This window comes from Festucalex cinctus, chromosome 10, assembly GCF_051991245.1.
Source record: "Festucalex cinctus isolate MCC-2025b chromosome 10, RoL_Fcin_1.0, whole genome shotgun sequence".
NCBI classification, from domain to species: Eukaryota; Metazoa; Chordata; class Actinopteri; order Syngnathiformes; family Syngnathidae; genus Festucalex; species Festucalex cinctus.
The window spans coordinates 19979844-19994901 of NC_135420.1; the positions used below are offsets into that span (position 1 = coordinate 19979844).

Here is a 15058-nt window from a genome sequence, read left to right on the forward strand (position 1 = left end):
TTCCCCATAATTCATTTGATTCACATAATACCTATTTTAAGAAAATTAATGTCTTGTAGGATATTTTCCTCATTACAAATATTCAGTTTTTTTTTAAATGTCAATATTTTCAACCAAAAACTCCCCGTTCATTCCCAACGGGACACTCCACAAAACTGCTTCACAACATTCCTATTTGAAATTCAAAACATGCAGTTTATTCAGTTCACCTTGGGAATTTTCAACTAACCAAAAATTCTCTTTGACAAAAAAATTCAACATTTTCACCACAGAAATGCTCAAGAAAAATAATTATTCATTCCCAAGACCCATTTAACAAAATAGATTCACATAATCGTTTACATTTGAAAATGTAAAACTTTCAGCACATTTAATTCAGCTGGGTAACGATTTTCAACATGCCAATAATTTCCACTTCCCACCACAAAAAAAAACAACCTTATTCAATCTCATTTCATTCCTTATCCTTCCACACGCCTCGATGCTTATTCATTCAGCATTCACAAGCAATTCCTCCAGAAATTGCAAATGTCTAGTTTTAAAATGAACATCCTTTGGCAGATTTGAACAATAGTCAATCAAACCAGTAAAACAGCTTGACAAAAAAAACTAAACAAAAACAACTGAAAAGCATACAGATGTCCTTCCCTGGGCTCTCTTTCCCAATCTCACTCATTGTTAACTTTCATTCTGGTAGTTTGACTCCTAAACAAGCACCGAGCGAGAGAAGAAAAAGACTCACTTATTCTGCAGGCATCCTAACAACAGATCATAACTCAGCGCCCGAGGCGGTGCAAGAAAGTCACATTCAGGTGAAAATGGAAGCTGTGCCATGTTTCACCCTGTCTAATGTTGCCCCCAAAAGACCATCAATGTCCTTTATTGACTCTCATCACTACCGTGTCACACTGTACCCGAATCTGAGCATTATTGTTCTTTTTGGCACCCGAAGAGGTGCGCTGCTCTACTTTGTTGTGCGCTGACCTTCATGAATGTCCTCCGCGCTTTCCTCAGGAGACTCCCTTACAGTAAAGCACAGTCATAATAATCCCCCCCGCGCACGCTAAGCACACGTGCTTCACACATGCTGCTATCCTTCCAGGAGCTTCCCCGGGCTGCAGATCGCACCAGCAAGTATTCTGCAGTAAATTATTGAGCGGGCGCATGTTGATAAATACGATATACATAAAACATGAAGGCAATGCGCCTCGATAACTGCGCAGGTTGAAAAGGCTGTACGTCAACGCTGGACTCCAAAGTCGTTTGTCAATTTGAAAGTGCCCTTATTACTTTCCCTGTGCCCCATGTGAGAGCTGCTGGGGGGGAAATAGTGCACATCTACAATCAAGGGAAGGGACACACTGTGCTGCTTTTTTAGACTACTGTATAAGTAACTTTAACCTTTTTTTTCTATGCATTTTTATGGCGTGAAATTGTATGCATCATTTCATGAGGCATCACCTTGAAAATGCCAGTTTAAAAAAAAAAAAAAAAAAACATACTCGGTGCCTTGCTCAAAGGCATATCTCAACAGCTTTTGTGAGCAGTCTATGTGAGAAAATGCGTCTTCAAGCAAGCCGTTGAGATTTGGCTCAAAAGATACAGTACATCCTCACACAATGATTATTCACCCATGACTTGGCAGCTACCTGTGCGCAATTTTCTTTTGACAGCTCAGGAGGGATTTTGGCAGGGGCAGATCTGGGGGATGGCTGCCCTGGACTGAAATCATGGCCATGTGTGTGTTTTTGTCACATTTTCTATATTCCAGAATTGTGGGGTTTTTTTTTTTTTTTTTTTTTTTTGGAGTGGCGGAATACTTGAAGAGCTGCACCTGCATACACTGGCAGGGCGGGAAGTTTAGTTTCCGCTGTTTTTGCCGGTACGACAACAGAATGGATCAGGTAGTGACAACTTGGCAACAAGGACTGTGAGGAACTCAAGCCAACTCAACCCACTAGCCAATGAGTGGATTATTACAATTAAATAAAATTTGGGGATATTTTTTATAGCTTGGCAGCAGATTTTTAGTGTTAAGAGCATTCTAGGGATTATCCCATTAAGTAAGCGAGTAAAACTATCTTTTTCATTATTAAACACAGTAACATGCATGAAAATCATTATTTTTGTCCAATCAGGGTCCTCATCCACACATTTCACTGTTGAATGTTTGGCTTTAAAAAACAAATCCTGATTTGGTGAGTGACGTGGGTGTCAAGTCAAGTACTGTTCGTCCACGTAACAATAAATCTAATGTATCTCCCTGGTGGGACACAATAATACAAACAATCCAAACAGCTCAAGCCACAAGCAACAACAAGATTTCAGCACATTGCACAAAAACCGCGTCTCCTTCTGACCACAGGACACTTGTTAAAATCCTCCAGCTTCTGCAGACAAAAACAAGCTACTATGCCTTTGGCAAAGCAAAGCTGTTGCTCCCATTAGTGGACTCCCACTCCATCAAAAATAAAACTAAACAAACCAGGGAAGGCAAGAGTCAAAACCGCCCACACAAGAGTTCCTGAAAAGAGCGAGCAGATGAATGTTTGATGCAGAGCAGTAATGACTTTGGTGAAATTGTTGGTCTGTAGTCTCACAACAACCCCCTGCAGACATGTTTGTAGAAAATACTCTCGTGGAAGTTTGTTTCAACAAGTTTCTGTCGAGGTAACACTCGTGAAAGAAATACAATCGTCGGCCACATCTTACAGGGAAAAAGACAAATAGAACGTCATGTCATATTACTCCTCAAGATAGTCTCAGAGTAGTTGAGACATTACAAAACAGGAGCAGAAAACCTACTCATTTTGTAGCAATATTTTGCATATTAAAAAAAACACCAATATTATTACTCTTTATAAAGTGTAATACTATTATAAAAAAAATGTACTTTTTAAAAGGAAGACAGTACTCTATAATATAGAACTTCTTAAGACATGGTAGTAACAAAATTAAATTGAATGTTAAGAATTAAACAGCCTGCAGTATAATACCGTCAAGCAAGGACAAACAAAGTGTTTCACAACAACACGGTACTGTAAGTGACTCAGTAATCTTCCAAATATTAGTTGGTTTTCACAGAGGATAAAGAAAATATGCCTGTGAGTATTGTTATATTGCCTGTATGTGCTGTTGCAGCTTTTGTGTTCAACTATCTGTTGGTGAAAATGTCTTCCCCACTCGACCGTGACTATCCGGGTCACGGCACCAATGGAAACCTTCCGAGCTAACTTTTACCGGTTTCATGCTCGCAAATATTATCCTAACAGTAACTAGCAGAAGACTGCTTTCGCCCTTTTCTGCCAGATGTTGGAAGAAGGTCTAATCTGTTTTTACAAATCGATAGTATTGGTCAGTGTATATATGTGGATGCTTTTGGGTTTTTGTTTTTTAAACTATTGACTTATTTTAAGTGCTGAAAATGGCTTGCTCTTTGACAATTCAATTTTAATGTTGAACAAACATGCCACTTTGGGGTTCTCCTGAAAAGTGCTGATTTGGGATGAATGTGGATTCTGCCCGATGCCAAAAATATTAGCATTCATCTTTTAACTCATCATTATTTAATGATTACATCGTATTATGTTCCACATAGTGTAACTGGAATGACAAACGAAACATGACCTTGAGTTAATAATATGTGTGGGCGTGCGTGTGTGTTTGGGGACTTGAATGGAAGTATCAACTGTCAACATGTTGAGTAGCTATCAAATAGCAGCCTGCATTGCGATCACGCGTTGGCTAAAAACAGACCGCTAAGGAAGTCTTGACGGGTGTGTATTCGAAAGACTTGTGGTGAGCAACCATGTGTGCTTACCTGCTTGGATGCATACACAGACAAAGTGTGTGTTGAGGAGCGTGTCCTTGAGCCTGGCGGCCTCATGCCGTGCGCTGCCCATCTGGCCTTTGGCCCGGCTGCAGAGCCTCGACCACTGTGATGGCACTGAAAGAAAGAGCAGACACGCTTCGGACTTAGTGCGTGATTCACACATGCGTGTACGTGCAAGCTCATCAGGCCGCGTGAGTAATCTGCTGGCCACTCAGCCTCGGGACGAGGAGAGCTGAGCTCAGAGGTGGCATATGAACTTTGCAAAGACGGCAGACGTCTTCCTCGGCAAGCACCTTCGTCATAGCTCTGACACAAACAAATCACGCACACGAAGCGACAATCATGTTTCGTAATCACTCAAGGAGATATGACGATGATGTTAATGGTGCAAAGGGACATCACAAGACCATATGAGCCACAAGAGATATTTTGTTTAGGAGCCAGAAACATGATGCATTGATGAAAACCCTCAAACCCTTCTAGAAGTAGAAGAAGTAGAAGTAGAAGTAGAAGAAGTAGAAGAAGTAGAAGTAGAAGTAGAAGTAGAAGTAGAAGTAGAAGTAGAAGAAGTAGAAGTAGAAGTAGAAGTAGAAGAAGAAGAAGAATCAAATATGGGACTGTATTCCTAGCTAGCTCACCACAACAAGGATTTACTACTTACAGTACCAAAAGGTTCAATAACCAACCAGGATTCTACTTTTGGCCATACGGTAATTTGATGCAGGATTATACTTCAGGGAAGCCATTTTTAACTAAATAGAACACATTTCCCTAGTTAGAAGTGGAAGTTTTGAATCCAACCGGAACACGTTTGTTACCATTACCACAACTAGGGAACGGGGATTTTGTGTACCAATCAGAGCTCTAATTCGAACCTGAGCAGGACCAGACAAACTATGACAAATAAGAACAACTTTTAGTCCGAAAAATACGGTACTCAGTGTTCCCTCTAAGATGCGCACGTGTGCAATCGCACAGTCCTCTCACCCCCTCAGCGCACAGCAATTGTCTGCAGCACATTGACAAAAAAAAAACAACAACAACAACCTAACCTGAGCTGTATTTACTGTTTGTATGTTTTATATTATCTTCTTATAAAGAGATGTAGTCATGTAGTAACGGATTGGGAAAGAAAAATGTGACCCCCCCCCCCCCCAAAAAAAAAAAACTTAAATGCAAGGGGAACACCCAATGTTTTGTTTGTTTTTAATACTTTGAGCAACTGCAACTGCCAAAGGTCGCTGCACGCCTCTGAGCAACATACAAATAACATTCCCCACTAGATCCTTTCCTTCATGATGCAACTAATTGCAGGTGTTAATTAGCCTTTTTTTTTTTTTTACACTTTTCCTTCATGACCTCATCCGATGACTTGAACTGAAAATTTGCATGCTGCGGCCTGGCAAGGGCAGTGTGAGTAAGCTGGCGCCGAGGGGTGTTTGCGTGACGTTTGCGTCAAGATGATGTCTGTCGTAGCTATTTAGCTAGCTAGCTAGCTACCATATCTATATATCTGTTCTGTACAAATTGTTTTTATTGCAGTGACATACATAGGAATCACGAAAGCCAACAAGGCAATGTAGTGTTTGATGTGGTTAAAATACTTCCGCAGAGCTGCAGATCGCAAAAGCGTCACAACCGACACAGGGCGAAAAATGACCAACACATTATCGAGGCACAAAAAGGAGTGGAACAAAAGTGACCGTGAGCGCCATGTTTCTGGGTCAGCGCCAGTTCGAAGACACTCGAGAGACGGCCGGAGGCCTTCCGGGGCACGTCACTGGGTCAACGCAAACTAAAGCGCCGGTGGCGTCCCGCCAATGTCAGCAGCGACACACATTGGGCACATCTCTAACGCTCGGGACACATCTGTCATTCAGGCTGACTAATTTTGCGATTAACGTCTGCCTTGACGGCAGTGCGGCGCTGATGCAAGCTTGATTGATGGCGCGGCGCTCGAATGAAATGATCAATAATTGATTGTTGACATGCGGAGTAGAAGAAAGCAGCAGGTGTGCGAGGAAATAATATGCCTGGTCATGGCAGGAGGTTTGAAAACAACTTTGCTTCTGCATTAATTGTATCAAATTTAGTATGGAGACAAACACCGCAAGCCACAACATCGCCTACACTACAAAGGCTGCTCACTTTTGACTGACTACTATGAATGTTTATTATTGCGGTGTAGCTTACTGAGAGCGATTTAAATAATTTTAAAAAGCGGTCGATGTTGATTCGGGGTTGTTGCACTTTTAGTAAAAGTAACGTCTTCGGAGAGGTCGCGCCTAGCTTAATGCTAACAAACAGCGCATAAGGCCAAAGATGGGCTAATGAATGGCTTAGGTTTCACAATGTGATAACCCTTTAAGCAACAGGCTTCCTTTGCTTCTCTAACTCCATAACTGTGAAACAGGTGTGCTAACCACTAGGACACTCTGCTCCCCTTTATGGTTTACATGACACATAAATCACATTACTGTAGCAGCATCATTGAGCTAAGCTATAAAAACATGAGTGTCAATGACTTTGTGTTCAACAGAAACGCTGTCGTTGTTTATGATACCGTTTATATTGTGGAACAGTTGTTCACTCAAGTTAATTGTCCTTTTAGTAACACAACATCTATGAGGAAAAAAAATAGCACCATAAATTAATATAAACACGCACTCAAAAAAATATCAGTCGATGAAGCCAATAATTTTATACTGCTTCATTTTGGAAGCACATATGCGAGGAGGTGCGACATACAAAAAGATGAAGTGGCACAACATGAAAACCAGAACGAGAAGAAATGACCTGACAAAAAGTGCGGCAGTGGGCGGCGTGACTATAAATGAAAAGGCTCTCACACATCATGAAGAAAAACAACCAGCAGCCCCATGTCGTCCATCAACACAAGTGAATGTTCCGGTCCCCCGACGAGCTGAGGCAGCAAACCAGGAGGAAGGTGAAAGATCAGTCATGGCGGAAGGGCGGGAAGAGATGACGGAGATGCGTCATAAAGTCAACTTCTCAGAATAGTACGTCTGGGCTAATTAAACTGCATTTCATAGGAAAGTATTGCTATCTTGTTAAATAAAGTGTTCTACCAAGAATTGTGTAGGATATCTCAAAGCACTGACTAGTCGACGTTGACTTACATCCATGTCTACTTTGAAAAAATCTTACTTACTCACTGTTTGCTACCTTCAAGCTGTTCATTTGTCGCTCCCAGTTAAACCTCAGTGTAAAACTGACATAAAATAAAATAGTATCAAACAAATGTTTAATTTAATCATATATTTTCATCAAACAAAAGTCTGCTGTCTAATGCTAGCATATGGTGCGAAACGCTAAAGAGGAAATTAGCATAAAGGTTATTATAAATCTTCAAATAACTGCTACTTTAACATAACAGACATGTATTGTCGAGCTTGTCTGTATATTGTAAAGTATCCATTGGACATACCAATTCATACCCAATTATTTGTTAATTTATACACACAAACTCCGATTCATGGGTGAAGGTGAAGCTAACAGGCAATTGGCAACATACTTAAAGGACTTTGAACTAGAGATGAGTTTATTGCACTTTTATGTTAAGATACTAATTCACCAAATTTATACGTTCACGAACTACTAGCTTATCAAACTTTTACGTTATGTGATTGCACAATAGAGTTATTTTGGAACAATAGTGCTGGAAAACAGCTTAGTTTGAACCTTTTGTACAATTCGCTACTATTTTTTTGTACATTGGGTCTCACAAATAAAAATAGAAAACATGAAACTGACACTTTTCAAATCTAATAAAGATGCAATGTCTCAACTCAAGGCAAAAACGTTTGTCTATTCGGATATTTCTTTCTACCAGGGAGTTTTTTCTTTTTTGTTTGCAGTTTCACTTCAGGTGTTTTGCTCCTAAAAATCTTAACAGGATGATGCAAGTTGTTTTATTTTGGGTAAGCACATCTTCAAATAAGAATTACCACCATTTGTAAGTGTGGGTAGAATAAATTCATTAGTTTTAGAAAGGCTAACCAATTTTCCTCTTCTACTGTATTTGGAGATAATTTAGTTTAAATTAAGTAACATATTCATCATTCCATCACTTTTTTTTTTTTTTTTTAATTACAATGCAAGAAAGCATGCCCAGTGACATGTTGACCAGCCTGCGGCCTTGTAAATCACATGGGTGGAGAGCGCCCATCATTTAAGTCACATAAACATAAACATGAGGAGGCTCGTTCTTATTCCCCCCGAGGGGGGAAAAGACAATCCCAAGCTTATTGGATTTAAATGAAGCTGATATCTTTCACTTGACATACATATTTTGCTGTGAACGCACAATGATTATTTGGCCTGAGGCTGTTGTCGTGTTCGGTATCCAGCACATTGGGACTTTAATTTGGGAGTTTGGGAGTTTAAATTCTGGCCTCAGAAGGGATACAGATACAGTAGCAGCCCTGCTTCTTATAAAGGATCTATACATCTATAGTCTATAGAAATAGATTGATATATAGATATGACCTGAAACTGAGACACTTAACCACTTACAACAACTCATCACAGTACAGTATTGGTATTGTACCATCTGATTTGCCTGTGTACAAAACATACAAGCCTTCCATAGGGATTTACACATCTCTGAAGGCCGATACGCGCTATAATTGCACTGTCCCACAGCCCTCAGCCAGACTCGGCGTATACACGACAAAGGGACACACCGAGCTATTAGAATCAAAACAAGATAAGTTAAAAGTTCACGATAGCACCACGACAATATAGTGGGCATCACTTGGAGCTTTGTATGGTCATTTACTGTATGAGACCAGTCAAAGGTAACCTGGCTCTCACAAGATGAATTCTTGCACAATTTGTGAGTTCACAAACTCCGGAGAATACGTCTCGTATCGCTCCCGCAGATAACCGCCGTTCCGAACCACCAATCACAGAGCGACATCGTGTTTGGGGGTGGAATATGTAACTGTGACGAAACCAGGAAGTCAGCGCCGACGCAGGGGGCTAACAAACAAACCCAACATGGACGAATGAACGCTACAATTAATTCTGTTCTCACAGAATTACTCACCGTTTCCTTGTTGAATGTTGAAGCTAGTGGATTTGTGTTACACTAAAGATAATGGCAGTGATGCCGAGTTGAAATATTTTGGAAATCTTTAGTGAGAATGGAAAACCTTCACAGAATGAAAAAATATATAGGCCCTACTGTAGTCCTGTTGTTACCTTCTCTGTGAACCAGGAAGTGTTATGCTAACTTGTTGAATGGCCTAACACAAATGCATGGCTTGAAAATGTATCCACTTATTCTTGTCAATCACTCATGGTGATGGAATAATTTCAAAGCACTCATCTGGTCCTAAATACAGCTCAACTTGTTGGTGTCAACCTCTAAACATCAACGTGGAGTATTAAAATCAACTCGTCTGTAAGCTAGCATCCACTACTTTTGTTGCTAATCTTGTTTCTCAAGGACACTTCTCAAAGTCCAAGGATGTGGGCTGGCGTGATTGTACGCATTGGCATCCGTTTGGGTCCCCATGATCCTCTCTGTTTGCCGCCCCGTGTGCTCCTGTGCCAGCTAATGAGCGTTTGCAAGCGCAGCCAAGCGCTGGATGTGTTGCCCACAGCGACAGCGCAGAACCAGAGCGGGCACGCACCCCGCGACTACGCATGGCTGTGGTGGGCTTTAGGTTATCCTCTTAAGAATGTGTTGTGCACATTTGGCACATGTGCCACTTGAAGCTAGTCTACGCTGTGAATCAAGCGAATGTATATTTAACTACTGCATTTACAGGATGGACGTATTGATTTTATTTTTGGCTCATTTTTTGGATTTAGGTCTCTGTGACCTTTAAGTGAGTGTGTGTTGAGAAGAATCCATCTGTTCCTCTGTAAATTTCCTCTCACTGTCAACCCTGAAGGCATGCCTCTCTGCTTCTGAAAACTTAACTTATGTGCAAGCACGGCACCAATTTAGGCCCATGTAAACTTTTTATTAATTGAATTAAAATTAATAGACAATAACTAGATTAGATTCAGATTTTGAACCGAGACTCACTCAACAAGATATCACAAAAAGCGTTACCGCGTCCTTCGTGTCACCCATCATATAGTCGGAGGTTAAAGCACAGCTTGGTGCTACTTACGCTTATCAGCTAGCTAGCTAGCAATGAGCTCCTGCTAGCTGGTAATGCAGCTAAACACAAGTAGTGGAGTCACTCCGAAATCAGTAATGATCGTTTCCATGACGGCGAATAAGCCGCATTTGTGGCAAGTATCGTTTGGAATTGGACTAAGGGAGAAAATATGCTAATAATGCTAAATGTTAAGCTAACTTAAGATCGACACAACTAGCATATTGACATTATCTTTAATGTTTATTTTGTTGTTTCAAATCGCGGTTAAAATTAGGACTTTGTACAGTAAATTGTGAGCTTGGTGAGAGGGTGGACATTTTTGGCTAACATTAGCATTTCATCATTCATGGTGGACCTTCACTTAGCAACATGATTCGGTTAGCAGGGTGACTGCTTACTGTTTAATGAATGCATTTTGAATTTCTGTAAGTTTAATAAATCAATTGATCACTATGAAATCTAACTACACACTACACACAAAATTAAAAGTTATGAGTCAGTGTAAATATTCACTCTGCAACTATCCACTGTTTCAGCCTCCATTCAAGAAAGAAAATGTTGGTCATAATGTAACTGAAAAGAATACAAGGTTTCTTGTGTGCAAAGGGTTGGCCATTTATAATAAGACCTCAAGAGGTTCATTATTCTGCTACATTTTCATGATGACTCATGATTCTGATGAAGTCTCCACAGTCCTTTTAGAGTAATATTGACCGATAGGCTGTGACTTTATTTCTAAATAAGTAAAATGGATTATCCCCTCTAAAACGGACTATTTTATAAGTGCGTCCTCTGTAGCAGTGCTTCAGTTGGAGACTGCAAACATTAGGGGGGGGGGGAACAAAGGCGTCGTATTGATCTGCCCGGCAGGAATCAGCAGAAAATGACCAAATTGTCAACGTGTCGCAGCAGTGGCTTTGATTAATCCACCTCTTGTCCTCATACAATCTCAAATCCACTCCATCCTTCAATGCGTCTCAACAAATGGATCGTTCGCTTCACCGAGAAAACAAAACAACGCCGGGGTCAGCTACTGATGACTCCCTGAAGGCCGGGAGAAGGAGGTGGGAGGGATACTAAAAAATGGTGAAGACCAGCGTGGGGGGAAACACTCACTTGACTGCGCAAGCAAGTGTGTATGAGGAACGGTGTGGAAAATGTGATCACAGTCTCAGTTTGAGGCTGTCAGAAGTAAATAAAGCCGACGCGGCCACGAGGCGTTGAGGGCTAAGATTAGCGAGCGGCGCTGATGCTGATGCGGCTCCACTGCTCATTTCCACCTTTGTGCACCACCAGCACAAAGAGTGAGTGACTTTAAACTGCTTAACGTCAGCAGCAGTATGGCTAAGCCTGCAAATACATACATAAACTCTCTGGACACTTCATTAGGTACGCCTGTACAATCCTAACAGCGCTGCATCATTCTGACAGATGTTTATAATATTTAGACCGACTCAAGTGACTAAACAAGGTAATCTTTGTAAAGGCCGAATGCGATACAGGTTTTTGTATTGAATCACATTCGACTGAGCTCAAAAGAAGTTCCGACTTCATTTGTTCATTACATAATGTCTAAAAATAAAGCTGAGGATTATGAATAGAATTACGCCATTTTTGGAAGGCTGATGCACGAGCGGCTGCGATTCCAGCAGATCACAGCGATGTCACTTCCTACAACTTCTGAGCCGAGACGAAAATAACTTCAAGAAAAGGGAAAAATCGTGGCCGCCTGTTGAAGGCGTCAGTTGGGATTACTGCAGCTTTGGCGGAGACGTCACTAGTGAGCAGCGAGTTTGGCTGGATTTACCCTGCATGCTTCAACTGACACTTCCCTTTTTTTTTTGCTCTCAACTGGCACAATTGGGATGTGAGCCATGGCAGCTGAGGGATCTGATATCTTCATATCGGAATCAGGCCTCTTTAAAATACAACAAAAACAGAAATTAAATGTATATGTATTTTTATGTTAAGGTAGAAGTTCAGCATGAAGTGTCATTCCTATTTTTCACTTTAAAATTAACTCTTTTCCCGCCAGACTTTATCAAAGAAAAACTTTGATATTACAGAGGCTTTGATCATTGACGAAAAAAGATACAATGCTTCCATCTGCTGGCCATAGTTTAGAGTGTTTTAGATTCCACAACCCATTGACCAGGCAGTGCTGCGCTTAGACGTTGCAATGAGGAAAAAAAATGTAAAAAATTAGACGTTATTTAACGTTCATGGCAATATACGTCGTGATTTTACTGATCGTTATTAAACGTTTTTGGCGGTCAAAGAGTTAATTGGATCTGGCCACTTGCACCCGCAGTGAAAATGCAGCCTTCGAAATCTTCTGAAGACTTACATTTCAAAGAGGAAAAGCACATATTTCCTTCTGCGGTTTTATTTTGGTGCGATGCAGGCGGGTGAGGTCAAGCATGACACACGCACACACGCCACTTAAATTGGACGTTCATTTGCACGCGTGCATGCAAACACACAGATGGAGGACGCAAACTGCTCAGTTGGACTCCAGTTTGCCATTCAGCCCCGTTTTGAGATAAGCAGAGTGGAATAAAAGCTGGGACAGAAGAAAATATGATCTGCACAATAAATTACAGCATGCTTCCCAAATGTGTCATTCCAGCTTTTGTTTATATTAGAGACAACATATGTTTTGAGAAAAAAAACATTTTCTCTCCTCCTTTCTCGGCGTGCGCGATACGCTGCGGGCTCGCATGCAGCGAGGAGATAAAAACATCTCTCGTTGCCCACTTCATTCCGGGCTTTGATAGCACTTCTGGGCTACTATTTATTTATTTTTATTTTTTTTATTCAATGATGAGTGCTTGTGTGTTATCAGATGAGAGTGCACATAATAGCCTCCCACATCGTATGCAGATGGAGGCTGAGGAGAACACTGTGGGTGGATTAGGAAGCGCTTTTTAGTGTATCCGTTAAAAAACAAACAGAAAAAAAAACAAAAAAACATCTAAATCCATATCACTGCAGCAAAACACCAAATATTGGAAATACCGCAATAACTGAATGGTCGACCCAGACTCCCCTAAGAAATAAGCCCAAAAAAAATGTTTTACTAAAAATAATAGCACGCTATATCATTCTGACAGATGTTTATAATATTTACATAGTAATTTACAAAAACATAGAATTTGGCATGACTAATTAGAATGTAAAGAATGTAACCTTTTTGCCATGTTTTTTTGCGTCACTTGAATAGACATTGTGCTGCTTATTGTCATGTGCGAGTTAGCCACCGGGGGCAGTATAATAGAGTACATCGAGATGGTCACAACTTCAATAACGGCAAGAATATTAGATGCCCTTCGCAAAATAATAGATGAAATAATTTGAAAAAAAAGTTGCATTTTTAAACTGATTAAGACTATAATTGGGGTAGGATCCAGATCCTGAGTTTTCGGGCATTAGACCTGGGAGACAGTACTGTATAACTTGTACACAAAAGCAAGACTTTTATGTGGCCCTGGCCATTGCGACAAATCAAAATGACCCAGCTCAAGTTTTTCCACAAGCTTAACGACACAATACGGGCCTGCTTTATTTATATGCAGATTAGGAAACTACTCAGTTCATCCCAGCATCTCCATAACACAAAGCACCAATCCCCAAATATCTTTTTTTTTTTTTTTTTGCCGACCACTCACTGCTCCACTTTGCTGTAAGCTCGTTAACAGTGCGGGCCAGGAGAGCCGATTAGGATGGGTGGCCGCTCCAGTTAAGCTGAGCGCGGCCCGCGATGCACATAAACATCCCCAGCAAATGTCAGGAGGCCCTAGGGAGACCGGGTCATGTGAGGGCTGGATTACAAAGTGGAAAATGATGGGGGGGGTGGGTGTCTATGCCTGTAAAATCTGGGGTGGGCAAGGGCATTTGAGCCATGCTGCTTTTCTTCAAAACAAAACCCACAAAACTCCTGTTTGTCATTGCAGGTGGCACAAACTTGATGAACATGTATTTGATTGTTGCATCACATTTATTGAGTAAGGTCATTTGGAGTCGTTAATTCTCCGCAGTCATCCACATCACACTGCACATTTAGTGGGTGTAAGCATTGTTGGGTGCATGAATGCATTTCAGCAAGACACCAAATTCTATTGTCCTCCTCCTCTCAGCACTTCAACACGCTTCGGGCTAACTCGCTTCACTATTTTTACCTCATCTTCCGCGTGGGTTTCTTCATTTTTCGTGCTTTCCTGTCCTGTCTGCAGTAGTTGGGCGATGTTTCACTCCTGAATGAATTCCTTGCACAGATTAGGGTGAGTTTTCTTTTTTTTTTTTTAAAGACAACTTTTATTTGCTTTAAAAAATGATGTTACAACATATTACTGTCAAAGCAGTTTTGAATGAAGTTGGCTGTGCGTACGCAGAGGCAACGACATGAAACCGAGCCTCATTAAGGTTCTGCTACAGTTGACAGGCTTTTAATATTAAATTGCGTTGAACATTTTCGTTCAGATGCTTTAGATGTGTGTCGCATCTAACTAGATCAGGTTGCAATTTGCTTTCTTGTTGGATTGGCGTGCCTTCAATCAAGTGGTGGGAACAAAAATATACTTAAGAGTTCCTTGGTTTCAAACCAGGTAGTCTTTAAAAGCATTTCAGCAACAATGTTATGGACGGCTGGGACACGTGCTGACTAATTAATGCATCACACTGAAATACAGTTTTATCATGAAAAATACATTTAAAAACAAAACAAAAAAAAACATCAACTGACGTGTTTAATTTTTGTCACTCGACCATGTCATTCAATTTGTTGCTAGGCAGAATTCTACCTATCCATCCAAAACCATTTGGACTTGTACTGCTTTTGAACTAATTGAACTAACTTGTTTCTTTTTTTTGCAATGAATTACGAAGAGCTTTTTAAAAGCTGGTTTAATTATTTCTGTTATTTTTTTTCTGAAGCAAATAGCCATTGAATTCTTAACAATGTTGACCTCTTGGGCTTCTAGACCACTTGATGGCGCCATAGAATAAATGAAGCACCATGAAGCTTTGCTACATGTGCAAACCAATTGGCTGCAAAGCTTTGTTGCTTCATAAGGCTTCATTTGGCCAT

The 15058-nt window shown here is 40.7% G+C and overlaps 1 protein-coding gene across 1 annotated transcript in view; it reads right to left on the bottom strand.

Moving 5' to 3' along the window:
• lingo3a (leucine rich repeat and Ig domain containing 3a) overlaps positions 1-3943 on the bottom strand; it is a 40286-nt gene extending 36343 nt beyond the window's left edge. Inside the window, exon 1 of the mRNA XM_077533917.1 lies at positions 3821-3943. Within this exon, the coding sequence (XP_077390043.1) occupies positions 3821-3886 (66 nt within the window). The 5' untranslated portion in view covers positions 3887-3943. The remainder of the gene's footprint in view (positions 1-3820) is intronic.
• Positions 3944-15058: the final 11115 nt, after the last annotated feature.